Source organism: Bombus pascuorum, chromosome 9, assembly GCF_905332965.1.
Source record: "Bombus pascuorum chromosome 9, iyBomPasc1.1, whole genome shotgun sequence".
In the NCBI taxonomy this organism is placed as follows: domain Eukaryota; kingdom Metazoa; phylum Arthropoda; class Insecta; order Hymenoptera; family Apidae; genus Bombus; species Bombus pascuorum.
The window spans coordinates 4,238,855-4,258,172 of record NC_083496.1 but is presented as its reverse complement, the minus strand read 5'-3'; the positions used below and the strand labels follow the sequence as shown (position 1 = coordinate 4,258,172).

Below are 19,318 nucleotides of genomic sequence, written 5' to 3'. Positions count from 1 at the left end.
GACGAGGATTTGCGCTCGAACGGATCGGCGACGCGCCTAGAAACACCGAGCCCAGGCTCGACACGCGAAACAAGATTTTTCGAATCTACCGAGGCTCCAAGCTCGCGTCACGGTTTTCCGTGCGCCGCTGCGCGCAGCAGATTTATCTCTCACGCTTGATGAGTCCTTTCAAACGAAATGAAAAGGATTAAGCGAAACGAAGCCCCGGATGAAAAGGCCAGAGTATACGCGCGCGTACGCATTGGCCCTCCGCTCTGTTCGTGCGTTCGGACGTACGAGTGAATTTTGTTTTTCCAAAAAAATGAAAAAAGAAAAAAATAGGAAAAATAGAGAAAGAAGAAAAGAGACAAAAGCCGGTGATCAGAGGAAGCGCGGTCCCCGGCAAAAGAATTCCAACTATCGAACAAGATCTTGTAACCACTCGCGAATAGAATGCCGTTAATGGACAGTTCGTTTCATGTTCTTTCGCCACAAGTGTATTTTTTTCACCGCGAAAGGAAAAGCCAATTAAAATCTACCACTCTGGTGATTTTTCGGGGCGAATTCTTCTTTTTTTTCGTCGATCAATCGCGTTGATTTCGCGCAGTTTCGCTCCGTTTGAAAACGAACCGGCTCGGCTCGTCTCTTTCGGTCATTACGTTCGTTTCATCCACATATCCGATTTCAATTAGGCTAATGATTTCAGCAAGATATATCATTTTCGTCGGCCGCTTTTTGGCTCGGCTGTTTACCCTGCATTTGCCAGATTGGATTTATCCAAGCTTTTTCCTACGTTTTTAGTATTCGCGTCGAGCTTCGTTGCATAACGTCGATTACTCGTCGATCGCGCTTGGAAACGCGAAAATTCACCGATGGCGGTCGTGGAATCGAACGTTCTTCGACTTCGTCGAGAAGCCGCGAAATATTTTTCCAAGATGCATTTTCGCGAGGCAATAAAGCAACGAGGAGAAATAGCGGGAAACTAAAGGGACGAAGGGAGGATAGAAAGGGGAAAAAAGTAGATGACTGGCCGGTGGAACGCGTCGCGGCCACGACTGCGACGTGGAAAATGCGGAACGCCGAGCATCTGCCGCGGAATAGACAAAGACCCGGAAGGAATTAATGGCGGATGGAGGGCTTCGTGCGATTTCAAAGCGAAGGGAAACGAAGCTCACGGTGGCTGGAAACTAGGTGCGTTCGTAGCTTTGACTCGCCGTTTCCACTTTTCTCCCCCTTTTACCATTTCGCCGCGTCTACTCGTCTTCCAACTCTAAGTTCGCTGTAAACGAATTGCAAATATAGCGATACGTACGAAATGAAATTCTCATCCAATCGGACAAGCACGTTGATCGACGTTAAACCCGACGCAGACGAGCGGTTGTTTGCGACGAATCGCCGCAGCGCGTTGCAAGAACGAGGAAACACACACGCGCGTATCCTTGTTTCGTGGTACGGAAGAACTTTATTTCTGCGTTCCTGTAGCGACGCAGCAACGCCGTCCCGATTTGACAAGCGTCGCACGTGTGCGTTCAGAGTTGCATTCTACGTATTGGGTTGGCGACTAAGCGATTGCAGATTTTGTAATTACCAGCCAATGACAAAATCCGCAATCGCTTAGTTGCCAAGCCTATATTCGCTGTACGAACGTCTATGCGTTATCGCACAAGGACAGCGTTCTCTCTCTCTCTTCCTATATATCGGTTTTTCAAATCAATCGTGCACTCCATCTTTATATCTGTACGGTCCGACTAGCCGATGTAGGAAAAAAGCGAATAACGGATAACGCAGCTCTGCCCCTGGAGTGGATGGGGCTGGGTCGTGAAGCGGCGCGGACGAACAAAGTAACGCGCTTTTCCAGTCGATGATTCATAGGAGAAAGAATATCGAGAGCCTCTCGACTCCATCTCCGGATCCGTCTCTTTCGTTAAAAGATATCACCGGTGAATTTACGAGCGAGTCGTGGCAGCGTAGCGACAGCAGAAGGATGCAGCCGGAATTAAGTAATTTCGTTTTGACAGCCGACAGTTTGCTATCTTCTTCCTCTTTCCCCTGCTGCTCTGGCCACACCCGATGATTTAAGCGGCCACGTAAAACCGATTTGTCGAGAGGAAAATCCGCCGGGCTGCGAAATCGACGTTAGGAAAAAGGCACCGACGATTTCTGCACGACGGAAACGTTGTCTAGATATGTCACTGGCGACGGAGAATCGTCGTGAAGTTTATTTATTTATTAAATGGCAAAGAGAATCGTCTCCACGCGGACGTGCGATCCGATAAGAGGAAGATAAGTGTCGGGACGATACATTTGCCGCCAGAGAATAAGACGAACATGTGGATATAATAATAAGCTACGCTAGCTGTTGGCTGGGGCTAGCTAAGGGGCGAATCTTCGTCTTTCTTTCAGGGACAGAATTACTCCGTCTCACTTTGGACGAACTCAGCAGGCGATTCACCGAAAAACGGAGCTCTCGTCCTCGTTTCGTTCGTGGTGTTCCTGCGGAGTGAACCGAGTAAAACCGCTCTGTTTCGTAGATCTTCTTTCTCGGACAGCTGGTCGAGGTGGAAGAGAAGTTGATTCTATTGCATAAAGCGTGGCCCAGCTCGCACACACGGCCGATAGTGTCCGTGTGGCGAAATCTGGAGAAGCACGGAGGATGGAATAAGGAAGAGCGGTCCGGAGAAAAGTAGCACGGTCTATGGAAATTGATACGGCTAAGGAACTGTGGACAGTCGATAAATCCATTTAAGATTCTAAATAGAAAAGTAGCCCGAGTAACCGATCGCCCGGTTGCTAGTGGATAGAATTTATATTTAGAGGCGTGGTGGTGGTCGCGAACGTTCGTTGGCCAGTCTTTATCAATATCCTAGCAGGATTTATAAGCAAGCAACCTGAGAAAAGAATTCCAAGTCGTCTGAAACTAATTCCTCTTTGCCTGGCCGTACGAGATTGCCAGATGACCGAGACAAGGTGAGGGAGTATAAAGAAGGGTACTAAATCCTGATTAAGGTACAAGGGTTGTCGTAATGACCGCAGCTACGTCTAATGAAACCCAGCGCCGTAGAAGGAACAGCGGTAACGTGTGCTAAATGGCGTAGAAACGCGAGGCCCGACCTCGTTGACAGAAAGTCAATAAGTCGCGACGAAGGCGACTTGAAAATGCTGCAAGGTTTCTTTCTCGAACGACGAGGAACGCGCGATGCCATCGAGAACGCGTTACGCCATCAACGATATTACTCGAGACAATGTCGTGCCATGGATAATGGTCGTTCTCGCCGCGATCATCCATCTTTAGGAATGACACGCAATGCGTTCAACGACTTCCACGACGCTCGATCAGGGCGGAAGGAACGAGAGCTCGACCCAAGTTTGATCGTCGCGCGTCTCGCGATGACCGATGAGTCGTCGCCGATACGCTCGACGTTCGCGCGCTCTTCCGTTAAAATTTCTCCGGAAATTCTCGTTCTCTAGGCGCGATGGGAAAAAGCGAGCGAAGAAGAGAGGCGAAGCGAAATGAGAGAAGGAGAGAAACACGAAGATAATGGGAAAAAGCAAGCAAAGTCGGCAAACGAGGTTTGCCCGATTCCATCGTCGCTGAACGATAGCAACTCTCTTTTATCCTCGTAGAAGACGCGAAATGCGACGTACGGTTTCACTTCGTTGTCCGTCGTCGAAACGTTGAGCCAATTAAGCGGAAGCTCGATTACTCTCGGCCAGACACCGGAACGGTTCCACGAAGCTCGTCTTCTCCAACGCTGTTTAAAATTTTGTCGGCGAACGCGGCACGTGATGTCCGTTGCGAGGCGGAGCTCGAGCCTCGGTACCTTCCGCTTAATTGCTTTATCGAACGTCAAACTATCCGCGAGAGGGTAGCCGTAAATGTTTGCTTATATCCGAAGGGTTCGCGTACACGAGGATGACGTACTCGGTCGAGAGGCGAGCGTCGCACCGAGTTTTCCCAACGTGTGCGAAAAGCTTTCGCCTCGATGAGAGAATTCGACGTTGAGAATTCGACGAACGCGGATGTGTGCTTATGGCCGACGTCGTTAGCTTCGACGTGGACACCCTGGCACGAGGACAAACACCGCGCGAAAGTAGCCTCGGTTACTCGCTTACGCGTGGCGACGAAAGAGAAAAAGCTGCGAAAAAGTCGAAAGGAGTATCGGGTCCTGTTCCGTTGGAGGAAAACGTCGACTTTGACGTTGACCGATGGACGAAGCTGGCCAGCGGAAATTATCATCGATGCTCGCTGATAGGACGCAGCGTTTTATCGCGCGCGCGTTCTCACGACCAAGCATCGATCGCCGACCTTGACACGATGAGAAGCGACGAGCTGGATGGAAAGCGAAAACCAAACGTCGATCTTCTTTTCGGAATGTGTCGAGATTTTTGCCATACTTGCACGACGTGGTAAAGCCACGCGACGCGGTGCGAAGGATTCCTCGTAGAGAGAAAAGAAAAATACCGTAGATCGATCGTCTACGTTCGTTGATCGCGGATTATGTTAGAAAGCGATCGCGCGCTCTATGACCAACTGCCATGATCCAACCAAATGCCTTAAAGTCTAGTCACAAACGGCAACAATTTCTACAACGAACTCCACTTTTTCCCCGACTCTGTAACTACCTTTCGCCACTCTGCTCGCGTGACCGTATGTAAATCCTGAAATCGCTCGCGTAATCTCGTACGAATCAATCTTTCCTTTTTTTCGTTTGCTACGCGCACCTGTGTTTTGCGACACGCTTATATAATTGTACGTTTATTGTAACGAAGGATTTATCTCGCCGATGCCAGCGAATAAATAACAACGATTACACAAAAGAGACCAAATTCCCTTACGTTTGTTTTTGTCTGTAAAATAGAGAAAAGAGAGAGGAGAGATTCGGTCGATCTGAACGACGCACAGTCGAGGAAGAGGGCAGATGGTTTGGCTTCTCGTCGATCTCGGACCGACGTCCCTTCCGGCACGTGGCACTCTGGCGAATCTCAACGCTATTTTTCTTTCGCGTCGTTTCCGCCAACCGGAGCGATGTTATCAAAAATCGAAATGTGCAACTGCGAAACAGAGCCGACCGAGAATCCAAACGAAAACAACGGTTCGCTTTCTGGTGGCGAAAAAATATCGTTATCCCTTCGGCATACAGAGGCCGGTCGGTCGATGGCCAGCGAACGTTGGAACGATTTTCACGCGTAATTCTGGCTATCGTTGATCTTCGTATCGAGGTCGTACGAAAGAGTCGGATCGTGCGGCCTTGGCAACGGTTCCAAGTTCGAGCGTATTTAGCCAATCTCGACTTCTTTTATCGAAACCTGTTCGCGACCAGCAGGTAAACGCGGCTGTATGGTTTCGACGATTTCTCCGGGTCGGCGCCGTTTGCGTGGCCAATTTTTCTTTGGGAATGTGCCATATCCTGCCTTATCCTCGGGGAGTAATATTTCAGTAACGGGAAGCAACGTCGTTCTCTGCAGCGCAACCGAGATTACGGTAAACGAATCGATCGATGGAAAAAAACGGCGCGTTCGTTCGAAGCGGCGGTAAAAAACCAAAGCATTTTTCATCCTGGCTTCGCCGAACGATAGCCGCTCCCGTACCCTCCAAGGTTGGTCCTCTCTCTTCTTTTTTCATTTAATTTAATTTAGTATTAAACGGCTTGAATACTCTTTTTCGTACGAACGTAATCGCGTACAAAGTAGCATATAGAAAAGAGATAAAAAGACAGAGAGAAGGAAAAAGAAAGACGAGCAGGTAACGATACAGAGAACGATCGGGCGAACGAAGACAATAAGACAGAGCCCGGTTTAGCGTAGGCAAGCTAGCCATCGTTATCGAATGTTGGCACTGTAGAGCGAGTTTTTTTAAAACCCATTTGCATTTTCCGAAAAAAACGTCAATTTTGTCGCTGTAGGGATTAGCAAGAGAATATGTTCGAGCAAGCAGTGTCGACCACATCGAAGCGAGACGAGTAGATCGATGGTCTGAAGACTATTGGCGGTTCGGAGGGACGAGTTGGTGCATTAAAATTGACAAGCGATAAGACAGTAAGTTGGTTGTTGGTTCGTCCGTGAGTAATTTTATAAAGAACGCAGAGGTCCTTGATAATTCTTCAAACTTGGAGCGAGGTGATATTCGACGTTCGCATCAGGGTTTTATAAGCATGATCAAGGGATGACGTAGGACGTCACATCCTATAGAACGAGGCAACCTGTCCTGGATCCTTTCTTATCGCAGTTTATGTTTGACGGTGCGAAGAGTTTAAGCGACAGACGCGTATTCGAGTATAGGTCGGTCGAGTAAGAGAGATTTCCAAAGTCGGTGGTGCGGCGTTCGAATAGGAAAGCAACCGATTCGGATGCTCTCGAGACGATGTCGCGTAGACGAATATCGAGAGACGACGTGCACGTTACATCATAGTAACTGCAAGATCACGAGTGCTTCGTACGATCATAAATCACCGGCCAGTCGTGCGATATAACGCGTTTCCTCGTTCGTTCCTGACGTTCGAATCGAGACGTTCGGTAACGAAAGTCAGCGTGAACTTACTGTCGTCAAAAATTTAACTTTCCCGATGGTTCTGTTCGAAGGAGGCACGCGTGGCATCGACTGCCCGGAGGACAGCGTCCGAGGAGAGAACGGCGAGTGCAAATGCGCAGCCATCGACTGTCCATCGGTCGAATGCCAAGCGGGTCAACGTCCGATACAAGCGAAGCCAGCGGACCCTGAAACGCCAGGTAGCTGTTGCGCTCGTTACGATTGCGTGCCCACAGGTAAGAGATCGAATTGTACGCGATACGACGCAGTGAACCGTTCGCGTGGACAAACTCCGCTCAAAGCGTTGTTCCGTTTTGTACGAAAGACCCTCGAGGATCAGAACCGTGTCCGGAGAACAGCGTGCTCACCGAGGATGGAAAATGCGAGTGCGCGCCCTGCCCGCCGGCTAGATGTCAACCCGGACATCGGCCCGTTCAAGTCAGGCCTGCCCTCGATCGCGAGACGCCCGGAAGCTGTTGCCCGCTCTACGAGTGTAGACCCGCAGGTAATCTTTTCCTCTTAATCGTGCTCTTTTCTCGGGACCCGTCGATACCTGTCGAACTCTTACGAATTACCCTGGTGAACCGAGCGTTGTCGAGCTGCTGCGACCGATCGTTCGAAGCTCGATGGCGTTCGTTTCGGTATCCGATTACGATTCACGCGGGACGTTAGCTCCGGCACGATTCGCCGCTGGCAACGTAACGCGCGTTCGTTTTCCTGCTCCCCAAACGCGATTATTCGTCGATACGTCGAATCTCTCGACCACCGGTTTCTCCCTCGAGTCAGCCTATCGATCGCGACCGTGTCGATTCTCCTTCGTATAGATGACGAAGACCGAGTTATCGCGTACGCGGACACGTGTAACGTGCATCGACGTTTTCGTTTGCCTCGCAGAGTCCGTCTACCGGATAGAAGTGGCGACCGAGACGACGAAGAAGGCAGCGTATTGTATCTACGAGGGCAAGGCGAGAAAGTTGGGCGAACGATGGCAACAGTCGGACTGCGTGAACTGCGTTTGTCAAGAGGACGGGGTATCCTGTCAAGAACCGATGTGCAAGTCCTGCGAAAACGCGATTCCTCCCGATCCTGGCGAGTGTTGCCCTCATTGTCCGCCGCTTACGAACGCCACGTTTCACGAACCCCAACTGCCCTGTCGAACATCGTTGGAAGGATGCGAGTTAACGTGCCAGCGTGGTTACGCCACGGACGAAAATAATTGCCCGGTGTGCAGTTGCGACGAATCCAAGGTACGTATCGAACGGTGAAACGCCATGCGACGTCCACGTCCGATCGAATTCCATTTACAGGACGACGACGCGACGATGACGCAACGTCCGGCTGCCAACGACGGCAAGATTTGCCCGAAACCGCCGCGTTGCGACGTCAACTGCGAGATCGCGAAGGACGAAGATGGATGCCCCGTGTGCGCTTGCCAAAACGTGGAAACCTTCGAGCAGCCTGTCACCGACACCGTGTCGACGGACGACGAGGGGAAGAAGATTTGTCCCGAAGTAAAGTGCGACCTGCACTGCGAACGGGGATTGGTGATGGACGAAAACGACTGCACGTTCTGCAAATGCCGGGAACCAGACTCGCCGGGTTGCCCGCCTCTGCTCGGATGCAGGAAACGATGCGCCTTTGGTTACAAGACGAACAAACGCGGCTGTCCGGTAAGTAAACGTCCCTTCCGTTTGTTCTTTGCCCCGAGTGGAATTCTCAATACGATCGATCCGTAGATGTGTCGCTGTCGTGCTTCCTGCATGGACCATCTTAACGGAACGCATCCGGAAGGATCGACTTGGCATCAAAACTCGTGTACCTCGTGCACCTGCGAGGCCGGAGGGAAGCTCAGCTGCAAAGAGACTGTTTGCTCGGTAGCTTGCAACGATCCGTTGCCCCCGCAACCGGGAACTTGTTGTCCAGTCTGTCCAATTACGGTAAGCTCGCGGACTTGGTTCGATTCGCCAACTTGCCGACCAACTTCTCCTCGAGTTCGACGATCGATCGCTACTTGTCGTTTGTTTTCAGCCGACGAAAGGAAACGGTGCGACCAGCGGACATCATCCGGCAGGCAAAGGCTGGGGCACGGTACCGATCACTTTGATCGCGATATTGACGTTGCTCTGTGTGCTGTTGATCGTTCACATCGTTCGCGGCCGATTCCGAGCTCGTCTTTCGCCATCCGACGCCTCTTACTCCAGCTACCCTCCGCAGTACTACAAATGCGTGCCAGCGTACGACACGCCGGTGCATCGAAACGAGAAAATCGTACCTTTGTAAAAGACTGTCTGACGAACCGGGCAAAACACGAGACACGGTTGGACAGGCGGTGTTTAAGCGCGGCTACGTCTTCGCGCAGCGTCGAACGAGAGAACGAAGATCGAACGAGAGATTATATGGCGAAGAAACCGCGACCGCCGCCAGCGAGTCCAAACCTGCCGTTCGACCGGTTAAAAATACCATATTGTAGATTCAGTATTATTTGTAAGTAGCGGACGGTTTTTCGATCGTAAGGGAAGACAATTGGAACATTGTTACCGAAGCTGAAAGCCGTGAGCCACGGCTATCGGTAGCTTCTCAGACGCCCCCCTTACCAACCCCATCCCTAATTCGATGCGATGTCGTGTTGCGATGTGTAAATTATGATATAAAAGCTAGCGTGATTATCACGAAGAGGTAAACAAAAGTAAATACGCTAACGATAAACTTAGTAGAGATCATCCTAACTTAGTCGTAGTATTAGTTTCCTCGATCTCTGGACCATCGTTGTGTTTCGCGTTGCCGATACTTGCATCGTATTTTCGCCACTTTCCATGCCATTCCCACGCGTCGTGCCCCTATTTTCCTTTGGTATAACGCTTTTCTCTTTTCCACCGACTCTCCTGCCTTTTCCTCTTCCCGTCTTATTCATCATTCTCGCGTTCGTACGTGGAACGCGTTTTGTTCCATCGATGCCAAGGGAGGAAGACGAACGTCGTCGTCGATCCACGATTCTAAACGACGTCCCTCGTTCTTGGAGCTGCGTTCGTCTCTAACGATGCATCCTGTCGACGCGCAAGATCTCCGACCACGGAATAGCACGCCATCTTCTTGCACCATTCCGGATGAAATCGTCGTAATCTTGTAATTTGTCATCGACTAGCGACCGCGCGAGACGAGGGAATAATAATCCTTTCCCCATTCGTACGAACAGTCAGCAAGCTGGGAGGCTTAATCCTGCGGCTTAAACAGACTGTTCCTACACGAAGACGTCTATGCTTGGTTCTGTGAAACGTAACGCTTACGTTCGAGCGAGGATCGAGCGTGTTTTATCTCCGATTAAGCGCGACGTTCTTATTTCGAAGAAACCGCGCGACCAAATTCCGCGTGCTAGCCGTTTCATTTTATTTTCTTTTTTCTTTTATCTTTTTCTAACGAAAGATAAAAGAAGTCTCGAGCGTCTTCCGTCCCCGCCCCTCCTGCCCCGCCACCTTTTTCGATTTTCATCCAGAGCAATTTCGAATATGCACTGCTCCGTTTTCACTTGGCACGCACCTGTACATATCTATCCGAGAATCTACTCGCCCTGTACAATCTTACCATCCCGGCGGCGTTACTCGCTAAATATTAACAAGCGATGCGCGCGTTCTACGAGATCGTTCGAGTGTATCGTGCTCGTTTCCAGACTCGATATCACGCAGCAAGTGTATCTCGCGCAGCAGCGATAACGACGCAGCTATAACATAGCCTGTAATGTACTTAGTTACTGTGAAAGAAGGAAACTGCGGAAAGGAACGGGAGAGAAAAGCGAGCGAGAGGGGAAGCGAGAGGGGAAGCGAGATGGAAGGTTGCGAGCGCCTACTCGTGGATGCATGTATAGCTGTAGTATAAGTAAACGAGAGAGAAACAGAGAAACAGAGAAAAAGAGGATAAAAGTGGCGATCGAAGGAAATTGCCTTCGAATAGCGTAGCCTAATGGAAATACGAAAGAATTTCCTTTGCGTCTGGTTTGTGGCGCGCCGACGCCGATCGTTGTTGTAACGCGCGAAATAACCGATTTGTCGTGCAAACGTATATTAAACATATCTCTCTGTGCTTGGACGCAAACGCGCGTGCCCGCACCTAGAACCTCGTCTTATCATTCCTTCTCTCCTAAACTTAACGCGTACATATATTTTTCCAATGCGACACTCGCGTCTTATTGTACATCGTCTCTAACCGTTTACCGTCTAGTAATGCTAAAATTGTCCGCGTGTACGCGTATTGGACGCGCGCGACGTGTCTACCGTATGTAGAACGATCGTCGATTAATCGCAGACTGTATTTCGTACGTGTAAATGTACGTTGGAGACAATATGTATCGACGACAGGTTCGTACGATGTTCCCGTGACGCGCGACAGCGATGCGCGAGCCTCTGTCGTTTCTCCTTCTTCACCGCGTTCTTACTGCGCGTTCCGCTCCCAAAACCTCTAAACGAGAATAGAGTATCTCATCTAGTCCCGTCTTGGAAATCTCTGCCTGAACTCGCTGTTCGCTGTTCACTCCTCGCCGTTCTCCAACCGTTGGCCCCAACATTTTCTATCGAGAACGAAACGCCTCTCTGTTAACGCGGAGAAGCGCGAGACCGCGTGCGTCGCGGTACGATCGTCGCGAAACGTTCGCGAAAATAGTAAAATTCAGCACGGAGCGGTGGAGACGCGGTGAAAAGCAGCCAACCGAGGAGGACACCGAGAAACGAATAGTCTCGTGCTTGCGCGCCCTTTTTGTGTACAGTTTCACCGTAACGAAATGTCATATCAATGTAACCTAGACTTTATTTAATATATGCAAACTCGTATGCATATTGAAATCGTGCGTCATGTTTAAAAGATAGCTCTTGTATGTTAAATAAAACGAGACTAAATAAAATTGTTGATATGTGATATATTGTATACGAGAGGTACGCGAGCTGATAGGTAATTTATTTCTTCACCACCGAGTTCCACGCACCTTCGACGTAACGCCACTTTACGTTCGTCGAATAATTAGAAAGCATTCGGTATAATTCGTTTCACGTACATTACCTATTCGCTGATCGATACGATGGCACACGATCCTTTTACGTCGAAAGCCCAGCTCTTCGTCTTCCGTGGATACGATTCTTCCAAAGTGGTTGTCGTTGTCCATCGTTAACGCGAGACAAACAGGGTTGTAAGATCGAATCCAAAAAGAAAAACTTTTACTCGAATCGCAGAGACGAGGAACGTTTAAACGCGTCGGTTATTTCCAAAGTACTCGAAATTCTCTGTAGATGGCGTCGATGGCAGACCGCGATACCACGGGTAAGAAAGCGTACGTCATTATCGAGCCAGTTCGTAAATGGCGCGCAACCGTTAACCGAGCCGAACGACCAGCGAGCGTCACTTTGCTCGCTTCTCTTCCATCATCGGGGTGAGATCGAGCAGATCGTAAGTTTTTAAACGACGCGTTACGTCGTACAGGTTAAAATTACCTTGATTATCTCAAGATGCACTCGATCGTTGTTTCGTTGATTTCATAATCGATCGATGGCGTCTCCTATTGCACTCGTGTTTTCGCGTTATTCGATATTAACCGACGATTTATTCCACTTTACTGTTCGTTCGATCGCCTTACGACTACAAAGCGATAGAGTTTCGAGTCGCGTGCATCTTTCTTGTTTTGATACGTCTTTCATACCGATCAAAGCATAAATCGAATAACACGTTTCGTATGTTGTACCGTGTATATTGTAATCGATACGTTATCTAAACATATATATTTGACATCGTTTTCACGCCAAAAGGCGACGAAACGTAGACAAGATCTTTTGCCAAATTCGAGTTTTTCCGCCCTTCTTTTCCATCAACCATTCGATTAGTTTCGCAAATATAAATAAGCTATGTACATGCGCGTCGTTGAAAACAATTTCATCGCTGGATCGAATGCATTTTCGTGTACGTTCGTTGCCAGTCTCGAAAGGTATTGAAACTCGTAAATCGTAAATCGAAAGGAACGGAAGGTAACGAGGAAAAAGTTCCGTTACGGGTTAAAAGAGGACGCTAACGGCACGTTGCCCATGGTCGATAATCTAGTTTTCCGACGATAATGTCACCGAAAATATCTATTTGAACGTCGATGCGCGTTCGCAATGTGCGTTTTAAAATTTCAACGACTAATCTTGTACGTGATTCGAATCAGGAATAGATCGATCAGAGAACGATCGATTATATCTTCTCGTTTACGCGTTAATACCGCGCGCGTGCGATTAAAGTGTAGAAACGCGAACGTTACGAGGCAAGGAATATGAAAATTTGGTGTAACAAAAATCGAAACGTGATTCACAGATTTATGATTTACTTAACTATACATCTAACGCATCTCACGCTCTCGCGCTCGTAGTTGTACAATACATTTCCGTCAAAGCGATACATCGTTTGCCGAGAGATCGTTTCTTTTCTTTCGGGACACGAGAGTCGAGTTATCGAAGGGCAAATCGCCCGTTCGTACGCTCGATTCTACGGTCAAAAATATATTTCGCACCAGAAATTCAACACTGTGATCGATCTATATATACATACATGCGTACACACGTACTTACACACATGCATACGTACTACACATACGTATGTACATTGGCGAACTTTCACACGCGCACACGCACGTACCCTAAACGAGTACCTACCAGAAGTCGCTTGTTCGTATCGAAAGAATCGAAATTTCGGAGCGGAGGAACAGCACGAGTCGATCGTGCTCGAATTAAAATCGAGAAACGAAAGGATCGTAGCTGCGAGAACGGCGCAGGTTTCGTTCGTAAGCGGCTCGCTTTCGTTGAAGAGCCGCGCAGCGCGTTTCACTCTGGCAAACCTGTTACGCGTTCGGATAAGAATTTACGAGGAGACTGTGCGAAAGGAAGAGACGTACGCTCGAGGAAGCGATTCGCGCAGCGACGCGATATCGATTTGCATTCGTGAAATGCGCTGGTTGCGCGGTCGTTTTACTCGTACGTAGAAAGAGGAGGGAGGAGCAGCTGACGAGACTCCATCGCGAACACCTTTGAGAAGGGTGCGCCTGTTAAACCAGTTCTCCTTCGAGGGAAGGCTCCTCCCAGAACTTTTACGCAAGAGGTTGCGCCTTGATTGGCTGAAAAACACGCGCACGATCGATGTTTGTCATCGCGCGAACGTTGAATCGTTTCTACGCTTTTGGAAAAAGTAACGTCCGCGAATGGGAAAAATGTACAATGAACGTTATGCGCGTTAGGAACGAAGCGGTTGGACCGCGCGTCGATAAGATTAGTGGCGCGGTTCCCTTCAAACGTTGCTCGGGCATAGAGGCGCGACACCGAGTCAGGCAAACGCGTGGACACGAGCAAACAAATCGTCGGCTTGACCAGGATGAGTCGCGTCGTTTCGATCGGTCTCGTAGTCGGTTGGTCACGTCGAGTGCTGAGGGGGCGGAAGCGTAATTTCGTATCCGGTCGGCATGCCCTGTTGATGGTGCTGATAATGATGAGCGCTGGACATCATCTGATGATGCGTTTGCTGGTAATACTGATGATGCATGCTCGAGTGACTCGAGTAATAGACCGAACTCTGTTCCGCGTCCTTACCTGAAACCAGAGTATTTCGATCGCATACGAGTAAGGACGATCGACGATAGAGAATCGATGGGAAAAGAGAGCTTACCGGTTTCGCAGATTCCACGTCCGTAGCACAGAGCTTTCACGTCGTTCATGGGACTGAGGCCGCCGCTGTGAGGGTGCGTGGTGTGCACGGAAGACGAGACCATCGGTGTTGCGTATCTGGGATGACGGGGAGCCATGGGGCTCATACCCATCGGGCTGCACGGGTTCACGGCGACCGGCGACATGCTCATCGTCGAGAGCGGCGACATCGCCAGATTCGTGCCGTTCGAATCGATGTTTTGCAACGATTGAATGCTTTCTCCGTTGCTCACCGAACTGCCGATCACGTTGCCAGCGTTATTCTGGCAATTTAACGGCAGCATATCCCTGAAACGAGGAAAACGGTATAGAGGAGAATTGAGCGGACGACGTGATACTCGAACGAAAGTCGATCGTTCGACTTGGAATACGCGAAAGACACGCGCGGCACTGGTTGGCTCGGTCTAGATGAAGAAACAAAATGTCGTTAAGAGAAATTGCTCTTGACCCGTCATAAATCTCCGCGTCCGTCCCGTGAACGGATCTCGAGGAGGATGAAAATTCGAGGGAAAGGCTCGAACCGAGAAACATATGCGAGGTCGCTCATTGTCTTACGGGTCGGAAAAAAACCTATGACCCTTGGCCTAGGAGGGACCTGACGATTAGGGACTCGTACGCACACACGCGAGTGCACACGCGTTCCTTCGTTCCGAGAATTTCCTCGGCACGCCGGCAGAAGGTCGAAAGGAGAAAAGAAGAAAAGGAGAGCAAAGGCAGGCTGCTCGCGACGCATTGTTCCGCGGTCGATGGTAAGAAACGCTGTTCCCCGGCCATTTGCACGCGCGAACGTTTCTCCCCGTCACCCGGTCGCCGTACTGCCGTCGTCCATCTCCGCACGGCTAGTCGCTAGAAATCGCGTATACGTGTTCGCGTTAACGTTCGTATTAACGTTAATGTCGACGACACGCACGTGCACGCACGGTGGTCCATGTGCAACCAGCTCCGCCCCTGACCACTGGTTTCTGCCGCTTCTCGTCTCTATACCGCTCCGCCGTCGACCTTCCCTCGTCGCCCTGCCACGAACTGCGCGCATTTTTATGGTCGTGCTCCAAGGTCTGAACTTCGAAACGCGTCTCTCCTTTTTCTCCGTTGCGCCGCTCGAGCAGCCTGCGGACTCGAGCCGATTTCCTTCGAGCATCTACGACGAACGACCGCGGCGCACCCTTCGTGGCGACGATTAATCGCGCGCTAACCGGGCGCGAATCGAAACGAGGAAGCGCCGTGAGACGGCCGAAGAACGCTACGAAAGCGAGGAAACGGAAAAACAAGGTTGTCGGAAGGGAACGCGGCCGAGATAGATGGAAATAGCATCGGAGAGGGCCGGTCGTGGCCTTTATGTAGTAAACTATTGGTAGTGCGAACAGCTCAATGGTGAAACGAGAGACGTAACCGAAGCTGCGTCATAAAACGGTAATAGGGCGTCGCGTTTCCTTTTCGTAGAGGTTTTGACGAGGGAGTGGGACGTTAGGGGCGGAACGAGAAGGAGGCTCGGACCGAAGCGTTGTCGCGACCGAAAACGACCACGTTTTCGGCCAACCTCTGCACGAGTTTCGCGAAGAAAAGACTCGAAGGCAGAAGATGAAACTCGGTGGCACGACGAACGTAACCAGCGATCGCGGACTTGCGAGCGTGCGACGTCGCGTCAGCGTACGGTCCAAAGCGGACCGTGACCGAGCCACGTCGTCGTAGCCATAACAACCGTTCCTCTCTTTCTCTCTCTCTCTCTTTCTCTCCTATTACCCTTATCCATTTTGCACGCGCGCGATCTACGTAGCGGCAAAATTCGAGCGATCGCGGCCGATCGTTGCCACAAACCTTCTGAGAAAAAAAGTTACGTCGAGAGGAGAAGCGAGCGGAAAGTCGAAACGAAGCGTAAAAGGACGGGTTCGACGTGGTCCTTACGTGGCTGATTCGCAAACGATGTAGCAAACGAAGGAGACAAGAGACACGGAGGTACGCGTTTTGTTCGACCGATGGGGAACGAATCGTGGATCGGGATGTTTGCCTGGAAGCCGACGAACCGTTAATATCGCGCGCATACCACGATAATTTCCGTAGACGCGTCTCGTTCGGGGAATGATTTACCGTCTTGGAAGCGGTCAGGCCCTCTAGGAAAAACGCACGTCCCTATACACATGTCGAAACACTTGTTGCTCGATGGAAAAGTCGAGGACCCCCCGTTGACACACGTGCCCTCCATGCAGGAAAGTTTTGCTCGCAGGACGCTTTCGCATCTCTGTCGGGAGTCGTCCTCGAGGAATTTTCAAGGCGAGAAAAGAACGCGCTAGGAAGGAGGACTTACGTTCTCGTTTGCGGCGTGCGATCCCTCTGCCGTCGATTCTTGAACCAGTTAGCCACCTGAGTCAAGGTCAAGCCGGTCTCCTTCGCCAGATTCTTCTTCTCCTCGGAAAGCGGGTACTTGGTTCTCATGTAGCACTGTTTCAACGCGTTCCTCGATCGCTCCTTGAAGCAATACACCACCTCCTCGCCGTCCCAGATCGTCTTCGGCAACGGATACTTCTTGCGCAGCCGATACTTGTCGACCGCGCCGAGCGGTCTGCCGCGGATCTTCTCGGCCTCGCTGTAATGCGACTTGAACCACATCTGCTGTAGCTCAGGATGTCGATCGGGTGAAAACGGATGACTCTCCAGGATCGAGTAGAGCTCGTGGTAAGCGCCTCGATGAAAGGCCACCGTGGCTCTCGCTATCAACACGTTCTCGTCGCGACGAAGCAACTCGCCGGGCGGCAAAGACCATAGGAGCCTGTCATCCAAACACATCGTGTCTTCCTTTTAGATACGATCCGCTTCGACCGACGGGTCGCGTCGCGTCGAATCGACCGCGAGTCCGCGAACGACGTCGATGAAAAATCATGAAATGGCCGCGGCTGAAACGCGAATTTCTCGACGATAAAGAGATCGCGATCGTTCGAGAACCAGTCGAATCGGTAAAACAGAAGACAAAGGCAAAGAAAATAAACAAGAAGAGACGAGAAGAGAAGAGAAGAGAAGAGAAGAGAAGAGAGAAGAAGGTAAAAGATATGAAACAAGGAACGATGGTTACCTCGTGAGCTTCTCGATATCCTGTCTCTGCGATAACGCCTTGCACATACAAGATATCTGATCCGGCGTATAGTTACTGGCCGTTATTCCCAGAGAAAGTCCGCCGATGTTTCCGATATTGGTAGACGTATTCGCGGAACTGCAAGTGGTCAACTCTTGAGGGTATTGCAGGCTACCGTTCGACGCCGTCGTCAGATTTTGCGAATGCGAATGATGCGTTAACGCGAGCCCGGGCATCGACGAGTCGTCAAACTGTCCGGTGGACGCGTTTCGGTGCATGCCACCGATCTGGCTGTTACACTCGCTGTTCGGCGACGATAGTTGGTCCGAGCTATCGGGCATTCTCGATGTCGATTTTCCGTTTCTCGCCGATCATTCGATGCTCGTTTCACCGTCGTGTCGCGTCGCGTCTTCGCAAGAAAATTCCCTTCGGCCGCCACCGCCGCCGCCGCCGCCGCCGCCGCGTTCGTCGGACGTTCGAACGTTCCAGCTGCGACGACCACGATCGTCGACTCGCGTTATCGATCGAAGAATAAACGCGATTGCAACTCGTGCCGTGCGTACCTACGTTCCGACGTAGCTTATCGCGAAAATAAGCATTCGCAGCTCGAACGGTCGACGTTTATTCGATAAACCACGCTTCATTCACGTCCCCGCCATTCGTGTCTTCATTCATAAATCCTTGTTGCCGGTGCGCGTCACTCGTATCTCCGGTGCGACGTAATTCCATCGAATCCAGAAACGATGCTTCTCAATCGTCGCGTGTCCCGTACATCCTGGCCGCGGACGATTCAGACAGTTCACACCGCACCGATATCCGCCGATTATCACCGCTCGAAACACACTTGCTTCACAGATTCGACGTCGACGGAGGACGACCGTACCGCGATAGTGAAAATCCTACGAGGAAGAGTAAAAAACTGTCGGCTAAAGTTCCGCGTGGAAGCGCGTTAACGCGGTTCTGCTGCTACTGACAACTCGAACGATTATCGTAGCGGTGCCAATGGCACTGCCGATCGCTTCGCACCGATGCCAATGCCGATGCAGTTGGCGGAGGAGGTTGTCGGTGGCTGCTGTCTCTCTCTCTCTCTCTCTCTCTCTCTCTCTCTCTCCCTCTCTTCGTCTTCCAGTCGGCCTCCTTTTTCATTTTTTTGTGGCGCGCTCGTACGGCGAGGAGTGGAGCGCAGCACGGCACGGTGCGAAGCGGTTGGTTCTCGCCATTGGTCGCCGGGGAGCGCGCGAGCTCGTCCCATTGGAGGAGCACGGGGGCGGCGCATACTTCTACCCCCGACCGAAAGCCACCCCATTCGGTGTCCACGGAGACCGGCTTCTTCTCGCCGGTGTTTCCTCACCTGTGAACGTCTTCGACCAACTCGAGGAACGATCGTCCGGATCGTTGCCGCGTCCCCAGTCAGGTTCCGACATTGCCAGAAAAATTCCCAGCGACTTTGCTTCCGTCTCGGCAAGTCGAACCGCTGGAAAGTCGAGAACGAGCGAGCAGGCTGCGACGAAGCGGGGACTCGAGCGAGTCCGCGCGTCGCCCGAGACCGCGCAAGGCCAGCGACAAACACCGGAAACGGAACGCGACAACGTTACCGTACACCGTGTTGTGATTCTACGTGGTGCTATCGCGTCTCGCGTTCGATTAATTTCACAACACCGGCAACCATTCTCCCGTCTCGCTCGTCCTCCTCTTTCCGCCTCGCTTCTATTCCCGATCTTTCTTCCTTTCTTCTTTCTCTCTCTCTCTCTCTTGGCTGACAAACGCGCGTGATTTTACGCGCGGAAAAGTTGTTATCGGCCAACGCGATGTTCGCTAGCGGCGTGTTTCGCCGGTTTCTCTCCACCCCACGGCCGATGTATTTACACGACGGAAAAATCGTTTCGAGTCTTCGTTACGCTCGGTCTCGCCGCTTTCGCGTCAACCCGGTTGCTTCGTAAACGACGAAACGCGTTTTCGATCGGCAACGGCAATGTATACGTATATTTATCTGTACACACGTATACACGCATGTAAGAGAATCGCGCGGTCTGCCAGGACCTTGTC

The 19,318-nt window shown here is 50.9% G+C and overlaps 2 protein-coding genes across 5 annotated transcripts in view; one reads left to right on the top strand and one right to left on the bottom strand.

Annotated features, from left to right (window-relative positions):
• Nucleotides 1-11,416, top strand: part of LOC132910876 (cysteine-rich motor neuron 1 protein-like) — a 154,738-nt gene extending 143,322 nt beyond the window's left edge. For all 4 annotated transcript variants that reach the window (XM_060967004.1, XM_060967005.1, XM_060967006.1 and 1 more), the window contains 6 exons: nucleotides 6,559-6,741; nucleotides 6,831-7,010; nucleotides 7,400-7,752; nucleotides 7,813-8,175; nucleotides 8,242-8,442; nucleotides 8,534-11,416. In XM_060967004.1, coding sequence (XP_060822987.1) covers nucleotides 6,559-6,741; nucleotides 6,831-7,010; nucleotides 7,400-7,752; nucleotides 7,813-8,175; nucleotides 8,242-8,442; nucleotides 8,534-8,785 — 1,532 coding nt within the window. In that variant the 3' untranslated portion in view covers nucleotides 8,786-11,416. The remainder of the gene's footprint in view (nucleotides 1-6,558; nucleotides 6,742-6,830; nucleotides 7,011-7,399; nucleotides 7,753-7,812; nucleotides 8,176-8,241; nucleotides 8,443-8,533) is intronic.
• Nucleotides 11,417-12,811: 1,395 nt separating this feature from the next.
• LOC132910263 (homeobox protein SIX6-like) lies at nucleotides 12,812-19,019 on the bottom strand. The gene is made up of 4 exons (XM_060965805.1): nucleotides 17,273-19,019; nucleotides 16,511-16,972; nucleotides 14,171-14,496; nucleotides 12,812-14,094 (listed from the first exon to the last, which is right to left on the bottom strand). The coding sequence occupies exons 1-4, from the start codon at nucleotides 17,611-17,613 to the stop codon at nucleotides 13,919-13,921; spliced, it is 1,305 nt and encodes a 434-aa protein (XP_060821788.1). The 5' UTR covers nucleotides 17,614-19,019; the 3' UTR covers nucleotides 12,812-13,918.
• Nucleotides 19,020-19,318: the final 299 nt, after the last annotated feature.